At 35.6% G+C, this 21,032-nt stretch overlaps 3 protein-coding genes across 3 annotated transcripts; 2 read left to right on the top strand and 1 right to left on the bottom strand.

Moving 5' to 3' along the window:
- The first annotated feature begins 73 nt into the window (after positions 1-73).
- On the top strand, positions 74-1,761 carry LOC135832631 (uncharacterized). Its single transcript, XM_065346002.1, has 4 exons — positions 74-233; positions 333-608; positions 682-738; positions 812-1,761. The coding sequence occupies exons 2-4, from the start codon at positions 446-448 to the stop codon at positions 1,585-1,587; spliced, it is 996 nt and encodes a 331-aa protein (XP_065202074.1). The 5' UTR covers positions 74-233; positions 333-445; the 3' UTR covers positions 1,588-1,761.
- A 303-nt stretch (positions 1,762-2,064) lies between these two features.
- Positions 2,065-3,667, top strand: 312 (ribosomal silencing factor RsfS-like protein, 312). Its single transcript, XM_065346003.1, has 3 exons — positions 2,065-2,515; positions 2,592-2,852; positions 2,930-3,667. Exons 1-3 carry the CDS (start codon positions 2,149-2,151, stop codon positions 3,157-3,159), a joined length of 858 nt encoding a protein of 285 aa, XP_065202075.1. The 5' UTR covers positions 2,065-2,148; the 3' UTR covers positions 3,160-3,667.
- A 4,651-nt stretch (positions 3,668-8,318) lies between these two features.
- LOC135832628 (LAMP family protein lmp-1-like) lies at positions 8,319-20,823 on the bottom strand. The gene is made up of 5 exons (XM_065345998.1): positions 20,604-20,823; positions 19,270-19,751; positions 18,988-19,195; positions 18,719-18,883; positions 8,319-9,535 (listed from the first exon to the last, which is right to left on the bottom strand). The coding sequence occupies exons 1-5, from the start codon at positions 20,650-20,652 to the stop codon at positions 9,387-9,389; spliced, it is 1,053 nt and encodes a 350-aa protein (XP_065202070.1). The 5' UTR covers positions 20,653-20,823; the 3' UTR covers positions 8,319-9,386.
- Positions 20,824-21,032: the final 209 nt, after the last annotated feature.

The following is a 21,032-nucleotide window of genomic DNA, read 5'->3' as shown; positions in this document are numbered from 1 at the left end:
TTTTTTAAGGAATCCAAGAACTGGTACATAGAGCGAGGTTTTGATTGTCTATTTCGGTTTCGGTTCCACAAAAAAAGTGATTAGTATTTTGATTTTTGCATTTTTTTTATCACCAAATTTTTTGGAAAAATAAAAATTCAGCTGTATTCTGAAGCTGAGAATTGAAAATTCTGGTGGAATTTACAAATTTCCCGAGTCGTAATCTCACAATTCGGCTGATCAACCTCTATTTTGTAAGTATATTTTTGTGGTAAAGGTTTTTTCTTTTAATCACCTTCTATGTATCTAAGTTGAAAACTGAATTACACAATGGCACTCTTGACATGTTTCAGCATCGGCGGATTCTGTCTCTCTGATCTCTGTTGAAGATGCTAAATTAATTTTAAAACAATATCGAAGTTATTTTGAATTTGTTTCATCTACCTGCGCTGCTCAATTTCACATAATGGGGAAATATTATAATACTCAAAAAAAAACGAAAAGTGGCTATCTCATATGTGTCGTACCGATGTGCCAAACTAAGAAATCCACCACTACCTTGAAAACGTTCGAATTTCCTAGCGATTTGAAAAGGAGAAATCAGTGGATATCTGCCATAGTTGAAGCCAGTGAGTGATCTCATTTTCATTCTTCATTTAATTGACTGCAAGTAAATCATTGAAAATGTTGCTGTCATTTTAGCTCTAAGAAATGAAGAGAAGTCATCGCTGGAGGATTTATACGCGTTGGAAAACAGACGTAAGATTGAACTATACTTCCCTTCATCGGTATTGTGTCGAATTAAAACTACATACATATATAATTTTCCTAGGTATGGAATTGGAGATGGAGATTTCCAGCGCTTTAGGTGATCACAGCTATGTTTGTGCTCGACATTTCCTTCCGGAAGATATCGTAGTTCACCCTAATGTCTGTCGTTTAACGTCAAATGCAGTACCTTCGATATTTAGTAATTACTCCACCGATTTACCACGTCAATTTTTCAAGAAGGTGTGTCAAACAGCTCGAAGTATCGTAAGCATCGAAGAAGATCCTCTTTCATTAATTCGTGAAGAGACTGAAAGAAACGAGTACGATGAAGAACTGCAAGATTCAATCAATTATTTTCAAGAAGTTGTGTACGAACCTATCGTAATTTCTGAAGACGTGAATATTAGAGGTATTCCGGAGTTTTGTACGACTGGAATTGATGGCAGTTCGTCGATAGATTACGAATCTATCTCCGAAAATCCTGATATGAGTCGACCTGTTTACGTAGTTAGTCGTGGGACAAATACTAAAATCAAATATACCGGCGTATCTAATACGAAGTTGATTAAAAACAAGCTGAGAAAAAAACTACGACTTATGGAATCACGATATAAAAATGTAAAAAAAAGATTGACGGAATTGGAGAATAAACATGTTTTGTATAACTTGGAATCGCTTGAAAAAGATGCCGAAAATGATAACGAAGAAGCAAAATTTATTTTAGAAATGTTGAGATCTTACAATGCTTTCGAGGATACTCGAAAAGAGATTCTAACTTCGCAAAAAGCTGCAAATGATAATGATGATATCGCGTACGAACATTCCCCTACAAAATAGCCTCTGTACTGAAGAACAGCTCCGTTTCATCTATCGTGTGATTTTTGTAAGTAGGTAATCGACTTCATTCACGCCTATTTTCAATGCAATCTTTAATTTATTTATGTTTTGTAATATTGTTTTATTCGTGCATATGTTGTAATATTGTAATGAAGTATAAACGAATTTTATTTATCTTTGTATATTTTGATTTTTATGAAGTATTCAGTTATTAAGAATTGACCTTCAAAAATTGTGGCTTGTGGCATTTATTTATGTGTATATGGAATGTACAGCATGAAAATTGACAAAAATTTGTCCAGTAGAAGTGGGTCTTCTTCGTCTATAACTCCTATGACGAAATTTCCAGATCGCTATCTCTCTAGAGGGAATTAAATTGACATTTCTGTTGAAAATTTTTATTTTTGGCGGTTTTCAGCCGAATTGCCAGGGCAAAGCTGCGCGCAGCGCTGCCTGACCGCCTCACAGTGTTCTTATCACGTGCTGTGCGTTTCTTATCAGTAAAGTTTGAATGCAGTTGAAACACATGAGTTTTTGCGAATTTAATGAAAATTTGCTACAATGTTGTTGAAAAATTTCGGCCTATTGTTTCGCAACGTTTCTAGATCAGTGCGCAGACAAACAACTCAACCAGCACTGCACTGTTGTAGCGCTACAAAAATATGCTACCATAAAAATATACCGCAAAAAACCATCGGTCTTCTGAAGCTAAGACATTACAGTTCCAGTTCGGAAAAATCAGATGATAATGAAACTACCAGATCCAATAAACTTCAATCGGGTATCGGTAAATATAAAGTTTTTGCTGATTACGATTCTCCGGTGATTTTGGATATCGACGAAGAGAGACAACTGCGATTGGAAAAACCTGAATTATTCGAACAGGAGGAAGTCAGAGAAGACGAATTCGCCGGATTAAATCTTGAAAGTAAGATTCACTTTTTAAAAAAATTAGATTTTCTAAATTCAGCAATCATTCTTATGGTTTTTTTCGTGCGTTTCAGGAGGTATCAATGGTGTATTCGATATTGAAGAATTGGTTGATATATTACGTAAAGAGAAAGCAAAGAATATATGTGTTGTATCCGTTCCGCCCGAGTATCAATATGTAGATCATATGGTAATCGCGTCGGGGAAATCTTTAAAACATTTGACTGCCATGGCAGAATTCATTAGAAAACTATACAAACGAAAAAAAGCTGAAAGCGATTATTTCCCTATAATAGAAGGTAAAAAATCGGATGATTGGATGGCTATAGACTTGGGTAAGTATTTATTTGATTTACCGCAAACAGCAATTCGTATTCAAGAATTTCTTCAGTGTGGGTGTTTTATTTTGCAGGAAACATAGCTTTACATTTTCAAACCAAGGAATGTCGCAAGAAATTCGATATCGAAATGCTGTGGAGCTTAGGACCAGAATTTGACGATAAAATTAATCAAAAAGAAGACGAATATATTACTTTATTGAAGCAACATAGCGCTTTGCAAGATTTAGAACCTTTGGATGTAATATCATCCAACCAAAGTGATTCATCGAGGAAAGATGATGCGAATAATTCATTAGCGTAAAGAATGTCAACGAAATAACTGTTTATTCTGTTCGGTTCATGTACATGTACCTGCTCCTACTTATTGAATTTTCAATTCTAAAGGTGCGTTCATGATTGTCTGTAACTAACCGTAATAAAAGTTACGGTCTGTTACAGAAAAGTAAAATACAAGAATTCTTATGGCGTAGTTCACGTTGTCCGTAACCGTAACTTTTTGTTTTACAGAAAAGAACAAAGAAAATTACAGAAAAGTAAAAAAATTTTTACTTTTCTGTAACAAGCCGTAAGAGTTACGGACAATCATAAACGCACCTTAATAATAATGGAGAGCCTATGTATTCGATAGTCGAAACTGTTTATAGTATAGTAGGTGTATTGAAATGAATTTTATTGTACGTAAGAACCTTTTTTATCGCTCAGACTATTCGTACATAGACATACTACCCATCTACCTATGTACTTTTGTCTAAAGATGTCGAACGTTTACCATTTTTCGTAGATTAAATATTTTAATCTCGCGTTTGGAATTAGTTTTATTGTCAGTTTATTTGGTATTACAAGAACTTCTCTTCGATCTGACTTTGCAGGTGGTCTCTAATCTCAGGTTATTATTCATCATAAACTACTGTTCCGCGTTTAAATTTTGATTTTTCCGCTAAAAATATGATTATAGACGTGTTGTAAATTTGACACAAATATGTAGGTATTCAAAATCTATACCTATCTAAGCATATCGATGGTGACTAATAAACTCAGATCATGTAGCTTACAGAGTTAACTTCACAGATGTTTTTCAAATCTTGAAATCATCGAGTTGAGGACCATTGAAGCAACGAAAGACAAATGAGCTGAATTGGGTCAATTTTCAACATTATAATAGGTAACAATCTAACAAAATATTTTAAGACTATGTCGTATATTGATTTCATCAGGAGAATCATCACAATCGCAGAAATATAAATTTTAAATAACGCGTTGATTAAGTTGCCTACTTTCAAGGCACAAAAATCATTTGCGGTTTGTTTTTGTAGTCAACGAATCTGCTGTAAATTTTGAGTTACGGTATTTGAAAATTCTCCATTAAAATGAGAAGGCAACAAAAATTTTCAAAAATGAAATTTGCCGAATTTTCAATTTTAAGTGAGCAACGAGTTTTGCTGAAATTGGGGCACAAAAACAGGGGAAATCTCATTCAAATTTGGAAATTGGCCACTCCCGAAGAACGTTTCAACGACTAGCGTAAAGAACCTTTCTAAAAAAGTCAATTCACGCTCACACTCGTGTCGCGTGTCGTGTAACTCCTGTAAGTGTACAAACGAGCCTTTGAAATTAAAGTAGAGAAATAAATCGAGCCTAGCAGCGAAAAAATCAGAACAAGAAATTGTGAAAATAAGCAGTAGCAGTGGAGTAATTATTCAAAAGCTGAATGAACTGCTATGATCGGTCATTTGTTTTTGTACACCCTAGAGCCTGTACCACGTTCTCGTTCTCTATCCTTATCCTTTATCCCAAAGACTTGTCCTGTCGGAACTTGTCTGCCTGCCTTGTGTGCCTGCGGAGCAAAACCGTAGGTCTACTGGCGCCGTTGCAAGGCCAAATTCGCTGCGAGTTTTTTTCAACAACAGTATTTTTCTGAGAACGAACCACCACTTTCCCGTATGTACAGGGTGTTCCAGAATAACCTTTCACATTTTGGTGAGCACTGATCTGCGTTCAAATGGTGTTAGGGGAATGGTAAAAGCGGTTCCAGGTAGCCAACACATGCCGAATTATGTTTCAGTATTAATTTTTTACCATGGAGAAGTGGACGGCTGTGCAGCGCGCTTTTATTGTAAAGGCCTTTTTCAAAAATAATGACTCTTACATTAGTGCAATTCGTGCCTTCCGCAAACATTTTAAACTTACCGGTAAAAGTGAAGTGCCATCGAGGCCAACAGTGAAATTATGGGTAAAAAACTTCGAGAAAACCGCTCATGCTTGTAAAAATAAGCCTACAGGTCGGAAAAGATCAGTAAGAACGCCAGAAACAACGGACCGAGTAAGGCATTCAGTACAGACTACCCCTACCACTTCAATACGTAAACGAGCGTTAAATTTAAAAATCAAACCAACTTCTCTGCAACGAATTTTATCTGAAGACCTCAGTTTCCATCCATATAAGATTTTAATCATTCAAAAGTTACAAAAAACTGATTTTGTGAGAAGAAAATCATTTGCCGAGGATATGCTTACAAGAATTGATACTGGTGAGATTCCATTGAACTCGTTACTCTTTACTGATGAAGCTCATTTTTATCTAAACGGTGATGTGAATAAACAAAATATGCGCTACTGGTCGACAGAGAATCCGATGATAATACACGAGAAACCTCTACACTCCGCTAAGTTGACTGTTTGGATGGGCGTGGCTAAATTCGGTGAGATGGTCTATACTCACCACGTTCATGGAACATAACAATGAAGTATCAGTGCAGATTCGTTCTTTTTTGCTAGTTGCGAGCGCGTACGCGTACATGTATACGCGCGCGTGGGGGGGTAGTTTTCGTCGCTGTTTGCCAGCTTGTATACCGAACGAAAACGCTATTCGATAAGCAGTGTCGATGGCTGAGTGGTGAAAGATATGGATTTCAGTGCGGAAGGTCTAGAGATCGATCCCCGCCAGATCCTGAAAATTTTTTTAAATTTTTTTTCGATTCAAATTTTTTTCAAATTGATTATTGAACGATCATGTGAATTTATTTTATTTTTTCCTTCTTTTTCGTCACGAATACTGTTTTTTTGGATAGTGCGCGCATTAGGCGAGGCGAAGCCGAGCCGTTTAAAATTTATATTTCACTCGATGAGCATTACTCCCCTTGGTGAGTTCAGACGGAGGCTGGACATTTACCGTGTATGTAGCACTTGCGGTTGTTTATAAAAAAACTGTACTCACCGACAGTGCTGTGAGAACGCGGAAGTGCTCGTTCCCGTTCCCGTTCTTTGTTCTCACAATAAAGAACGCCGTTCTTTGTTCCTTATCACTCCCAAAAATCTAACACCTCGTTCCTGTTATCCTGTTCCTAGTTCTTATGCTTCATAAGCAGAAGCGTTCCCGTTCCCGTTCCCGTTCTCGTTCTCAATCAAATTTCCAAAATTTACGTTCCTGTGTTCCCGTTCCCGTTCCCAATAGGGTTCTGTGGTACAAGCGAAGCCATTTTTGATGGAAATTTTTTCATTTTCTTCTATTGTACCCAAAAACTACTAAAAGTTTGTGGAAAAAGCATATTTTTTCCTATTTTTCAGAGTTTTGGGAGGTAATTTGAGAACCCTGAAAGAACATCTAAGAATGGCAAATTAGCACTCCGTTCCCGTTCCCGTTCTCGTTCTCACAAATTTAATGTTCTCATTCTCAGTAAGAACGTTCTTCAAGAGGATTTGTGTGATTATCCGTTCGTTCTTTGAAGGAAATTTGAAAAGTTGCGTTCTTTATGCGTTCCCATTCCCGTTTTCGTTCGTTCTCACAGCACTGCTCACCGAGGCCGAAGGCCGAGGGAAGTTAACAGACATAGTATGAACAACAAAGCGACCCGCGCAACCGAGGCGAAGCCGAGGTGAGCGGACACAACGCCCCCCAACACTGAAAACAGCTATTTTACCAAAATACAAAAATTGCAATGAAAAAAATTTTAAATCGAAATAAAATACGCGAAAGGATGCTCGTAAAGCAGTGCCGTATGAGTGTTGAGTGATGGATCAGATGAGATCGGAAATCGAACATATGATTCAGTCAGTCGTTCACTTGTGTTCCATGAACGTGGTGAGTATAGACCATCTCGGTATGGTGGGACCGTATGTGTTTGATGAAACGGTGAACGGTGAGAGGTATCGCAAAATGTTAAACGAGTTTCTCATTCCTGAATTGAAACGCAGACACAAGTATAGAGTTACTTGGTTCCAACAGGATGGCGCTACCTGTCATTCCGCAACGGACACGATTTCTTTATTGCGTGAGCATTTTGGTCATCGAATAATTTCGCTGAACACAGAAATTTCATGGCCACCTCGATCCCCTGATTTTTCAGCATGTGATTTTTTTTATGGGGTTACCTCAAGTCAAAAGTATATCAAGATGATCCTAGGACTCTGAAACAGCTCCTAGATAATATTATTCGTGAATCAAGACTGATTAGAAGAGAAATGCTCAACAAAGTGTTCAATAATTTTAAAAAACGTTTGGTCGATTGTGTCAAAAATGATGGAAAACATCTTGGTGGAATAATTTTTAAAACTTAATTTATAATGAAAACTCAAATATATGGTCTAAAAACGGCACATTTCTACTTCATTTTGGTTATAAAAAAATTTCCGTAACCATTTTTCTCTCAGAGCTACTAATAAAACAAAAGTGAAAGGTTATTCTGGAACACCCTGTATAATGATTCGCTTGTCTTCGCCTCCCTGTATCATTCTAGAACTGTTTCTAGCGACGTTAACCTCCTAAAATTGATGAAATTTCATTATTCTTGAATACAAGGGAGGTATCTTGAATTCTTGACCGGCAACATTTTTTTAAATTGGCCAAAGCTAGATCTAAAGATGACGTAAAAATATTTCACCAGCCAAAATTTCAAGTGCTTACGTGCGCTTATCGAATTTCCGGAATTTTTCAAGATCTAATTTAATTTGGACCAAGAGTGGGAAAAAATCACAAATTCACCAAGCTGTTCTGGAGCCTCCCACGACATTTCAGAAGTTCTAGTTTTCCAAAAAATCATAAGTGTTTAAATTGACTTCAGCAGTTAGCACGTATGCTCGCGTCAATTTGAAGCCTTTACAAATCGTTGACTCTGGTCGAGTTGAAATTTGGCTCACTGAAAGAACACGTCACAGCCATACAGACCCCGGAACCAATTACGGGTACATACGTAATTTTCAGTGGCAAACTATATATTTTTTATTCGATTTTGCTTTTGGCATTTTTCAAATTCTATAAGATTGCAAACCATTGAAAAAGAAAAAAGGGAAATATTGAAATAGACACACATTTTTTCCATCGGCTAGGTGAACAAACATCCTTTTTAAATTTTCAATTCAACCAAAAAAACTACATTTCAACGACTCAAATTGATTGAAATGGTGGATGTAGCGTAAATCGTCAAACACCGTCACCACAATAATAAAGAAAAAAAAACAAACAAAAAACTTTAAAAGTAAATATATTATACTGACAATATAAATGATATAATTGCAACAAACCTAATTATTATGATAAGATCACACAAATTATCACTTGTCGTCTTTAAAATTCTGTATAATATATCATTTCCTTCGAATTAATTACGATTACGAATAAAATCCCAACATTTCGCGTTCTAATTGAAATTACCAAAATTGAAAAGTAATTCACAAATAATAAAAAAATATTTATACGCTCACGTTGTGTTGTTTTCAACTTGAAAGGGTTAATACATATAAGAAAAAAAAAATCAATAATTACATAATAATAGGCTAAAAAATTGAAAAAGAAACTTCAAAATAAACAAAATAGTATACATTACATGTATAAACAAAAAGACACGGAGTGGTTACTTGAAAATACTCAAGTCTAAATCAACTCATACTTAACATCTACGTACGATCGGAATATTGAAAATACAATACGCTTGAATTTACTTATTAACCATTCAAAAAAACTACGGAATAAAAGTTAAAAAATATAATGTAGTAGCAAAAGAGAGGAAGGAAAGGTAACCACTCTTGCCCACTGAGAAAAAAAATGGTAATAATAAGCGAAAAATATCAATAAAAAAAATCATAAACAAAATAAACATTACAAATAAAGAAAAAATGCGTTAACTACTTATTCCTTTCGTTTTTTTTTGCAGTCAAAGATTAATGTTTTAAAAAAGAATACGCGATAGAAAAAAAAATTCAGTAATACTTTATACAGAAATAAGGTAGCTAGGTAATATTTTGATACCGTACATTCGAGAAAAAAAAACAGAAACGAAAAAGGTAGGTAGAGGTACTAGGGTAATATCAACTGAATGACAAAAACTAGTATGATGGTATTATGCGGATGTACAATTTCTCAACTTCACTCGCATAATAATAATTTTTTCACTTACTTATTGTACGTATAATAACTTTCGATAAAAAAAATTATTCGCGATGAAAAACTTCGTAATTTTACTTTTTTTTAAGGGGGGTTGATTTTTTGCGTTCGTGAGAAAGAGGATTTAACGGTAAATTACCTTACATCGATTCTTACATGCTGAGGTAACCTCTGGTAGCCGATCTTCGGCGACTGATCAAGTATGCTACCAAAACAGCGATTACTAGTAATGCTAACACGCATCCGACAACGATTGGCACAATATCCGGAGTGCTGGAATGATTTCCAGCGCAATCAACACCTGTGAAGATGATAAAAATTTGTAATTAGAAAAATGAACAAAATAATGAAGAATCGAGTTCATAAAACTACGGATATAAGTAGTACACTGATACAAAGCATAGATACGTCGTAATAACAATGCATTGTTATTGATTGATCAATTGATTCGTTTGTTTTATTTTAAGAATTTAAACGCACAATTATATTCTGTGTTCAGAATCAGAAGTCGATAAGTATCGTAGCCGAGAAGCTCCAATATTAATACCCATTACCCATTCTTTGAAAAAGTAAATCAGAAGAATAAAAAACCTCGCATCATTTTCAGCAGAACTTTCAATTTTCCAGTAAAAATTAAAGAGAGCAAAACTTGCAGTTCTCGAAAGCCAATTGAAAAACAAATCAGGTAACTGATCTCATCATAAACCGATCAAAGTCTACTGCAAGCCAACTTGAACAACTAATCGCAGCGATTCGCAATTTCTCAAATAATAAATTTACCCCTTCATACCTTACAATATGCAACTAATAAGATACGAATACGTAGACCTATTACAATCGCATACAAAAGCTGCCACGATTACGTATTTATTACGCCACGAGCACGAAGTACAAAGCAATAGCAGTACCCAGTACGCTACACATGCCATAGACATTACCAGACATCATACAGAGAGAACTTATGCATGTATTCGAAAGGCAAGTGGGGATTTTCACATATGAGACTAGTTGAAGGTTATATCTGATAAATCATCAAATAGGTAAGGTAAGGCACCATCAACGATGAGTATAGATCCAGGGGTCGTCAACTATAAATTCAATTTGTCGAGGGGAAATCCACCGGTGCGATCACTTTAGCATCATCGTGTAAAAATACACAGCATTCTTTCCGTTACCTATACCTAGACCTACTCGTATTACAACAATGTTGAGTCGACTGCATAGAATACCTACTCGTCTTTCTCGTTGATAGGCCAAAATTTTTGTCAACTGGATGACAATATTCTCTAAAAAGATTAAAAATTCTCTAAAAAAAACTAAAAAATTCCCTTTAAAATGCCAAAATATGCTTTTTCATTTTATGAATCGTGAAGATAATAATTGATAAATTCCCTATCCCTTATGCAAACAAAAAACATGCTGCAGCATAAAAATCCGAGCCCTGTTCATTACTCCTTCCACTAGTTTTCATACACACTTAATTGAACGTTCGACTCCACCTCCACCTCTCTGTCATTTTCAGATAATCCTTCTAATTCAAGACATCTCGGGTTTTTTGGCCTCTTTGATGGGGTATTAGAAAGGAAACGCTTATTAAGTTGTTTACCAGAAAAAAGTTGTCGATCTAAAATTATAAAGCATTTTTATACACGAGTATGTAACATTCGTACTTTGTACACCAGTTACACACAAAACAATATACCAGGTGTCCGATCAATTCGTTGAACTCTAGAGCTAGAATTTTGATTATCTACGACATGAATCTCTTATGAAGTGGAAATTGATTCGAGCAAATTTTTCACACTGATCCGAGAGAATATCAGAAGTACATAGTTAGTACGAGTAAATTATGCATAGAGTGAAAACCTATTGAAACGTAGTTTCAGTAGGTTCCTATTTTTAGATAACTTATCAATCCAATACGACCGAGCGAAAGCAGAAACATCTAGAAAAATTGTAAATTTCTTTATTTTTTCGTAAACAACTACCCAGCCGCGATAAAAAATAATACACTTCCACATTTTTTATTCGATCGTCGCTGTAAGCGTAATATTATGCATTCTGATGACAACGACAATGACGATAACGAGTTTCCGCAAATCGAATAATATAATGCGAAGAAACCGTCGCCAATGGTTTTTCCCTTTTAACTGATGAGGTATTTTTCGGAATTACCAACTAACTATCGATAAAATTCGAGCAAAATGAGCTACGCTGGATATGATTTTATCTAGCCAACGCAAGGATCACTCGACCAAAATTCAATCCTGAACAAGCTGAAGTCTATAGCTAGTTAGTTGCTTAAAAAATACATACAAAACTAGAGAGCAAGTACGTAATTTCTACTGTTTTCCGCAACAGCGCAGATAATGCTAAAAATTGTACATCCACGAGTAAGTATTAACCTCATTAACTAAGTTCAACGAGTTTTTCGTGTAATTTTTTTCCAACTAATCAATTGAAATTACTGTAAAGTACGAGGCATCTACGTAAAAGTAGCTGTATTTCGTCATCTCGCCAGTTGAATTCGCAATTACAAATAATTTTAATTGAAGAAAATACTCGAGGCGATTTTTCTTTAATTTTCGTATGATACAGGGAGTTCCGTCTTTCAACAAAATGAATTTCCCTCAACGTTCACCTGTTTACCAAATAAACTCCACACAAAAAAGTGAAGGGGCGCAGAGGGTAGCAATTTGTTTGAAACATCATTCGCGGTAAATTGTAATCCCCTAATCTTTAAATTTTTGGCGGTTATTCGAGCCAGGATTAGGGAGAAGGAAGAATTGGAGTGACTCCTATTTTGAAAGTTCAATTTTTACCGCTCTTAAAAGCTACATCGTATGTCTTTTAAAATTTTCTGACTATAAAATTGAAGTACATCTTCTAATCATATTTGCAGCAGTCTTGAGACGAACTGAGGACGAGAGGTGTTCATGCTCTGGAAATTTTGAAAAATAGTGTTTCAAAATTTTTGGAAAAAACTTGTAGAAAACAAATTTTAGGAAATCATTTTGACTTTACGGAGCCCAAACGATGGCATTTATAGGCGTCAAAATTTTTGAAAACAGTGAAAATCTGCTCGCTTTGACTATTTTTTTCTACAAGAAGTATAGGAAAATTATTGACTCACGATGAATAGGGAAAGATACAGAGAGAGGGAGAAAGCTAAAAATTTGAAAATTCTATACGTCATTCATTTTTAAATATTTTGTTGCCGCGTAGACTATCACAGCTCAAGTATTGTGCGATAACCCAAAAAAGTTGAAATTTGGGAGCATTATGAATTTTCGTAATTTTTAAAAATTCCACATCAAGAACTAAAAAAGTTGACACGGCATCTTTCACTTCTTGCTGGAATTTTAAACCAATAAGTAACCCAACTTTGGGCTTAAAATTGTTCAAAAACGCTTAAGAAACAATCTTATCGAATTTTTTGATTTTCTGCTGAAATTTTAACCCATTTCGATATGTTACGCGAGACTTCAATAAAAAGCTCGAGCAAATTTTTTTTTCAAAATCGTTGATTTTCTGCCGAAATTTCCATCTGTTTTTAAAAGTTCGCAACTCGTATGACACTTTTTTAAAAATCTTGAAAATTGTTACTCAATTTTAGGCTTAGAATTCTTCAAAAATGCTCAAAAAACATTTTCGTTGAAATAATTGAATTTCTCACGAAATTTCGATTCAACTTGATAAGCCGGAAAGCCACTTTTGAAATTTGATTTTCACCGAAAAGAGGGGGGCGCAGAAGCTGTTTGCCCAAAAATCACACTTATTCGAAACCCGAGATATTTTGAAAATTAAGGGCTGTCAAGCTTCACCCCCTCATGGTGTAACCACGGTATTCCAGAAAAATGCGGGGTTTTCGACATTTCAGATCTAACTGAATTCTTCAGATCGCAAAAATGCCAGCCAAATTCACTTTTAGAGCAATTTTTGCCAGTTGATCTGAGGATTAAAGAATTCACTCCAATTTCTCAATCGAAGACATGTGATTTTAAGGCAATTCATACACAAGATATAAAACCAAAACCAAATACGACAGGTTTTTTAAGCTTGCCCAGCAGAAATAAAATCAGATCTACGTGTACTTGTGGAAATCAAGAAACAAACTAAATTTAGAGTAAATTCTCCGTCGCTTTCACAATGCTCACAATTTTACGAATTCATCGCAGGAAAAAAACCTCTGTTATACGAAACACATCACGAGCATTATCGAATAAATAATATGTACATTTACAGATAAGACAGTTTCAGAAGGTCATCCGGTAATCGCTGTGGGACAGGGTATGTCGTCAACGTTACAATCAGCCACTGTATCGTCCATCTACATCGTCTCGTTCAACATATCGAATTAAATTAATATTCATATATAATATCATATCGTTTCTCGATCATTAATTTTCTACTTCGAATTATGACCGGAGAAAAAAAATCATCAATTTGGAATAATTCTTCTCGAATGGAAACTCTCAGAAATATACGCTGCAGGAGCCAAAACGGCTGCATACGATGGACAGGGACGACAAAGAAGTAGAAATGCAAATGCAGAATTACATAGGAATAGAAAACCACCTTTTCGTTCCAATATCATCTTTTTAAAACGCGAAAAAAAACTCGTACCTCTGGTTCGTTTTCCGCGAACTCTCTCATCTTCATTCGTACAAGCTATGAATAAATAAAATCGTTTAATGAGAACATATAAATAATCATCTCTTCTTTACTTTCGAGGAGAACAGCCGACGCCCTCGTTCTCTCCATTTTCTCGATTTGTTTTTCAGAATCAGAACCTACATAGATTATATCGAAATGTGGCGATGATTTTTCCACCGCTTTTCATCGTAGTTTTTAATGGTAGAAAAACTTCAGGTAGGTACGATTCAAGAATTTGAAACTGCGAAGCCTTACATTAAATACGTTATTATTTTCATTTTTCGTTTGAAATTTTCATTATTTGTCAAGTACACGTTTCTCAGGGGTGTTTCCTTCGAGTGTTTTCTTCATTATCACCGTACGAGTGGTTTTCCGTCCTCGTTGTGTGTTTTGTTTTAAATTGTCGCTATTTCACGCGTAATGATTTTTTATCGTCGCCATAGTCGACGACTTTATTCGTCACGAAGATGACGATAAAAAAATTTGATAACATTATTTTCCGTAGGTTGTTCGAATCGGGAAATGCATGAAACATACAGAATCGCAAAATATGTACTTAAGTACACGTACTTCATATGAAGCATGACCATTAAACGACTTTATACTGGTGCCCTTGATTTCTGACTAGATTCCTTACGAGTGATGGAATAATGGAAGATCTCGAAATTCGTTTTCAAAATTCTGAATTTTCTACAAACGTGATAAAAAAAATCATATTTTCGAATCAAAGCTCCGAATGCCCCGATAATACTACATCCATATTTCGTGGATGTACCAAAAATGACAAAACACAGACTTTCTGGAGGAAAAGTGTTCATCCTCAGTTAACACCAACACACTCAATCAATATAAACGAATCGTTCGCGACGGATTTAGATGATCTGATTATGAATTTCATGATTCATTTATGATTCACTCATCCGGGGATAATTCGCTCAGCTCCCTCAATCATTCAAAAAGTTCAACATTCGCATTAATTATTTAATTTATTCGACTTGATTAAAAACCAAAGGTACATACTTTACCTTCAGTACCCATACATTTCGTTCAATTTTAAACCTTAACCGTAATCAAATCCCCGATGTAATTAAAATCGGTAACAAAAATTGACAATTTTCAAGCTGTTATCATCGAATAACGTCGCCTGGTGTAAAAGATTACACGTAACACCTTAATCAAACATAAATAATAGTATAATATAAATAAACAATCCCAAAGCAGCGCACCACGGTGCCAATATTTTCCTACTCCAAGGGCACCTTTTTATCGGCTGAACGGCCTCTCATGATACATTAAGGCGATAACATCACACAGCAGACGGTTCATATCACCTCAACAGGCTTCTCTTTGAACACAATCACATGTTTTTACACCTCCTAGCTAAATTTTACACTCAGACGAATCAAACTACAAACATCTTCGTAACTACAGGTACGAGTACATATTTTACGTGTAACAATGTAGGCAAATACATGAATAAACTTCAATTTCATACATCTAAAACATTGCAAAATTCATCTGATTACTCGACCTGCCTTCTTTTTTAAGAACATCGCCATTTGTTATGAAAATCTAATCGCAATACGTTTCCAGAAATTCCACCATAGTTTTCTCACACTTCTAACACATTTTCAAAAATAGAATTTCAACATTCACAATGAGCACGTAATTATCAAGTAACTTATCAACGAAAAAAATTGACTTTTTTTCACAGAGGTGTTGTCTCGATATAACAATTTTTTTTTGTTACCTTACATACACTTGAGAATTATAAATTTAATGAACGAAGGTGTAGTAGGTAAAGGTACAAGTTCTTAATACGAGCAAGTTGTGAAAAAGTAAAGGGAGGAGTCAAGGTTATTTTGGATAAAATTTTCACACTTCGTAGTTTCTTCGAAATAATTTTCAAAAAAATCCGTCGAGTACGTGAAAAAAATAAATTGTACTTATTTTGAAGTTGGATATCATATCAATCAAATATCCCCAAATGGTCAATAACATTTCAACGTTTTTCCCAACTACCTCATCATACGGGGAATATTCAATAAAAACCATCGCCAATTTCTTTCTACGAGTAAGTAGGTATGTGTTGGTAGTAGGTAGATTCGGATAATGATTTTAAATTTTCCATTCCTTATCAAATATGATGACTATGAACAAAAATTCACACCGATAAGTAATCATTTTCGACAGTCATAAAAGTCTAAATTCGACTGTTTCTGGAAACATTCGACAAATCGAATCACAAAATTCGTGGGAATTCAAACGTAATTGTATAATAAATTCTAAAAAATCATTAAAATTATCAAAATTTCAAGCTATATCACACACGTTTCGAAAATAAAGCGTAAGAGATTTTGAAAAATTTCATATTTGTGAAAGGTGAGAAAATCATGCTCGAAAATACATTAAAACCAGAAGAAATATGTTAAAATTCGTATAAACTGTTATAGAATCACAGTTATTCGAAATATATAGATGTATGAATAATCTTTCGATTTTAGTGTTCGTTCAAATTCACATCACTTGAGCTAACATCCCCCAACCGCACCTTCTTCACTATTTACACCTGAAAGTCATACAACCTCTTCTTCCTCCCCTCTCCTCCCCTTTCACCTGAAACAACGTCAACTAGTCCAAACTGGCTGTTTTTCTTTCACTCCACGGCGTATACATGAATCTATGCAACAATGAATCACGTCTCTTCGTGTAATTTTAAAAACAAGTGTTCGTACAAGTTTATATAATGTATTGAAAAAAAAAAAAAAAAGGTGTAGTGTGAAATGAAACCAAACAGTAAACTATTCGCTGAATAGAGTACCTCTACGATCCGCAGCGAAAATATTGTTGAAAAATTACGCTCACACTCGCACACATACGATAATATAATAAGTAATAAACAATACTACAAATTAATGTAACTAGACATTGGTCTGGCAACTCTGGCTTCGCTACGTTGATTTAAATGTTAGAAAAACACAGCCCCTCCTCTCCACATCTAGGTGTATGACACATAGCAAAATTAGCTTCAATTCACCTTCATCAATTTGTACTGAAAATCGGTACAATTTGACGATTTCTCTCGGGGGCTAATTTTCTGTTTTAAGTAACTAAAAAATAAGGTACGACAACACTGAATCGCACGCGTTCGAAAAGAGAACCCTCGAGGTTTTCTGTACACCACAAATCATGACTTTCGAGATTTAAAACTGTTCGTCGCAGGAGCGAGATAAAATCATCTGGGGGTATCTAAATTTAAACAGCTATTAACCACAATAACTCGACATTTCATAACAAAAGTATTACTTCAATTAAAACACCACCGATAGTCGGTCAAATCCAACGTAATAAAAATCGTCACAATGATATGGTTTCATAACGAGACAAAAGAATCTCTTCACCAGTATATTTAGGACACCAGCGACGACGATGGCGACCACCAGTCGAATTTATAACGTATTATTCGTCCTATTCTCGTAATTGAGGTATATTTCGAAGCTGTAACGATGCTGGTAATCGGGGGAAAAAAATAGCTATTTTAGAAAATTTTCACAAAGAGGCTATTTTGACGACAATGAAGTACGAAGTGAGACGTGAGAGACAGAGAGCAGATCAACTTACGAAAGTATAATACATATAAGTTAGAAAAAATTACACGTGATGCGTGAAATTTCACCAATCGTCAACCAAGTTCAAGACCTGCGAAAATAAACTCGAGCGTAGGTAGAACTAGCGTTACGTTCGGTGTGTTTGTCGTCGTTGGGTTATTCGGGAACTTTTTTTACTTTCGTAAACAATAACATACTCACGTATACATCGTGAATAATGTAAATTGACGAAAAATATACGCGTCAACCAGGTCATAATATCAACGGCAACGGTCTAATTAAATCAGTTCGACGTTAGAGATAGTGCGATAGGCACTTTTGAGAAACGAAACTCAAGTAGAAGGGAGAAAGACGCGATGAAAGGGTAGAAATCATTTTTTGAAGTAATATGTACATTAAACCCTTCTCAGGTAATGCTCGATGACTAAAGAATCTAATGAACTCATTTTAAGAACATTCTTACACACGTAATCACCGCAAATGCGACAGATTTGTACAGAAAAATCACGGTCTCGATCTCTAAATTATTCAGAACTCGATGAATCATCGGGTACAAAGACGAGTGGAAATTTATCGCGTAATTCTTCTTTTATCGTAATCCACTCGCGGAGCATAATTTCCTCCCGTATCGCGCAAGCGATAAATATTGTACGAATAAAAAACATGATAGTGTTGGTATAACGTGAGTTTTAAAAATTACATAGATTTGTATTATTGAAATAACCCGACTAATCATCGCAGAAATATCGTACCTAATTGGAAAATGAATATTTTATCTACGTACGTAAACGTGTTAAGGTAATTAAGACTAACACGAAAAATCGTAACGAGTTTTTCAACCTGGGAAGGGACTTTCAAGAAGCAAATAGCTTCGAAAACATTATTTTTCGAACTGAATCAGATTCATCATACACCTTCAAACAAAAACACGATGAAAATACGAAAATTTTCAACGACTGACATTCGAAGTTTTAAAATTGATCGAGGTATAATGGTCGTTCGTCTCCAACGGCAACGTTGCATATTCAAATAGCATCGTACAGCGATGAAACATTACACGACCTATTTTAACTTATCAGCGGAATTTGAATAAGTAATCGATAAAAATTACGGAGCCGATTTCGATTACGCTTTGAAGCATTCGGGATGCTACAAGAGACCACCGAAATGCGGCGTTGACCACAGACGAATACAAAAAAATTCAGAAATGTGAAACTTACTAGTATCGAAGTTGGTTGTGTTTGAAACTTTGAATGCTTGAAGGTGGAAATCTTCGAGAGTAACTTTCGTGTGGTCGTCGACTTTGATTTGTTTCATGGCGGAACAAGAATATGACTGATTTACAGGCGTTTCAAAATGAGTTTCATTAGTGTTGGAATTGAAATCTGAAAACACAATAAGACATTAAAATTGAAATTTCATTCAAACTGCTATACTCAACAGCTTGTGTGACGAAAAACCTGCAAAAATATTATTCTTGAAATCTTACGTTTGGTGGCATTGTATTTTGGAATGAACAAATCACCAGCGAAAGAAGATAATACATATTTGGTTGCGTCCTTTTTAGTACCGTTCTTTTCGAAACCGAAATGGAATTCCAAGGAGCTGTTATTCCATTCCAACACGATTTTGCCATCGCAGCTTCCACTGGCGCGAGCCCATCGCGGTACGTCAAAATGAATTTTATCAGCCGGAGCCTGAAAGTTGATAATTAACTCAACAGTCAACAATATTTGATACATCACAGAACTGAAGTAGGATACTCGCATACCGTTTTATTAAAGATGTACTCATAGTCAATCGAGAAAGTTCCATCAATTCGAATACAGGTAATATTTCTCTTAGGATCGGTTACATTCCACGATCCTTTCTGAGGGCCAGGCTTTGGAGTGATCGGGATTGAAGTTGTACTGGATGGTGTGGCAGGACTCGAAGGGGTTGTCGTTGGAGAGTGAGTCGAAGTGCCAGTTGATGGTGGAGATGTAGTGCTTGGCGAAGATGAGGGGGTTATGGTTGTCGTTGGTTTAGGAGTAGCCGCAGAAGTTGATGGAGTGGTAGTTGCTTCAGTTTTCGTAGAAGTTTCAGGTGTTGAAGTACTCGTCTGCGTTGACGTCGACGATGGCTTCGTTACATCAGTTGTTCCTTGAGACGGGTTTACTGCTCTGGGTTCGGGTTGGACGCTGTTCGAGGGTGCATTATCAGGTTTATTTTCACGCTGCAGGGCGTTATCTCCATCTCCCAAACAGATATTCCCTGAAAGAAACAAAGCCAAATTTTAAATACCATTCGTGCTACAAAAGTAGGAATGTATTAACCCAGGCTGCATCTCAATAGCGACAAATGAATCATTCGGATTTCGCGGATCATTCATCGTATATTCAAGTTAAACCACATTTAAAATCCCTCCTTTCGTGTTCTACGCAAATTTATCCAAACGTGATTTTTCTTTGATTTCTAGCTCCTTCATTTTTGAAGATGGGCAATTTCAAGAGAGTACATTCTTTGTTGATTTCGAGCAGCTGTTCTACACGTGAAGCGTAATCGCAACAAAATAAATTTTCACATGGACTTTTCTCTACATAGTTACCCCTCGCAATTTTAAATATGCACCATCTGCACTCTTAGTCGTTTCCAAACATATTCATTCGCATGTGTCCTCGCAAAAATTGACCAACCCTGCAACCCATTCAACCTCAAAATTCAGTGAAGCTGAGAAGCTCTCTACTGGAGTTGAGCATGCGATGACATGACCACGTGACTCCGATGTACATACGAAGGAGAAGCACATTTTTAAAAACCTCAACCAGAACGTAGCCCTGCCTCAAAACACACGCCAACAAATGAACAATAGGATCCATACTGATGATCAAACGGATGACTATCAATTTTACTTAGAATACGCAGTTCACGAAGCAGTGGCAAATATTATCTACTAACATGAACGCACCCTGGCAGATACTATAGCTTCAGTATAAACATTATGCATTCAGCACGATGTGAAGATTTTGGAATTTCATTAGATTAACGATAGGTACATCAACGAAATGAAATGACCAATAAGCTTGGTGATGAAGTTCAGTTCACCATGAATGAATTCAAACTTACCGCAACACAATAGGATGGCACAAAAAATCCAAGTCGAATTACGAAACATTCTGCTATGGATCTTAATACAAATACAAAAGTAATACTTAATTGAAAAACTACAATAAAATTAACGATTATTAATCTTCAGGTTTAAACAATAACACGAGAGAGAATAAGAATATGAACAACGAAAAACGAAACTAATAACACACACTCAAACAAAGTGAATACGAATGAAACTTGAAACAGAATGCGACGGGGAGGAGAAGTTGGTGAGTTGTTATGAGGAGCCGGTGAGGAGAGGAGAGTCAAGTTGGAAAAGTAGAAATATCACAGATCAACGAGTCAAACCGAGCACAGGTAAAATTGACAACTTGTGAACTTGAGTATTTTTTGAAAATTACCTGAAATTCATCAAGAATTTACAGTAATTACCAAATCAATTGC

Source organism: Planococcus citri, chromosome 1, assembly GCF_950023065.1.
Source record: "Planococcus citri chromosome 1, ihPlaCitr1.1, whole genome shotgun sequence".
Lineage (NCBI taxonomy): Eukaryota > Metazoa > Arthropoda > Insecta > Hemiptera > Pseudococcidae > Planococcus > Planococcus citri.
This window is presented reverse-complemented; position numbering and strand designations above follow the sequence as displayed.

What these genes read in the sequence shown, in the direction of transcription:
- 312 (XM_065346003.1), top strand. Translation starts at nt 2,149, where the DNA reads ATGTTGTTGAAAAATTTCGGCCTATTGTTTCGCAACGTTTCTAGATCA. An exon ending in CGCCGGATTAAATCTTGAAA is followed by an intron (nt 2,516 to 2,591) that starts GTAAGATTCACT and finishes CGTGCGTTTCAG; the next exon opens with GAGGTATCAATGGTGTATTC. An exon ending in TTGGATGGCTATAGACTTGG is followed by an intron (nt 2,853 to 2,929) that starts GTAAGTATTTAT and finishes TTTATTTTGCAG; the next exon opens with GAAACATAGCTTTACATTTT.
- LOC135832631 (XM_065346002.1), top strand. Translation starts at nt 446, where the DNA reads ATGGGGAAATATTATAATACTCAAAAAAAAACGAAAAGTGGCTATCTC. An exon ending in ATCTGCCATAGTTGAAGCCA is followed by an intron (nt 609 to 681) that starts GTGAGTGATCTC and finishes CTGTCATTTTAG; the next exon opens with CTCTAAGAAATGAAGAGAAG. An exon ending in ATACGCGTTGGAAAACAGAC is followed by an intron (nt 739 to 811) that starts GTAAGATTGAAC and finishes TAATTTTCCTAG; the next exon opens with GTATGGAATTGGAGATGGAG.
- LOC135832628 (XM_065345998.1), bottom strand. Translation starts at nt 20,652, where the DNA reads ATGTTTCGTAATTCGACTTGGATTTTTTGTGCCATCCTATTGTGTTGC. An exon ending in TGCCATCCTATTGTGTTGCG is followed by an intron (nt 19,752 to 20,603) that starts GTAAGTTTGAAT and finishes TGTTTCTTTCAG; the next exon opens with GGAATATCTGTTTGGGAGAT. An exon ending in AGTACATCTTTAATAAAACG is followed by an intron (nt 19,196 to 19,269) that starts GTATGCGAGTAT and finishes ATCAACTTTCAG; the next exon opens with GCTCCGGCTGATAAAATTCA.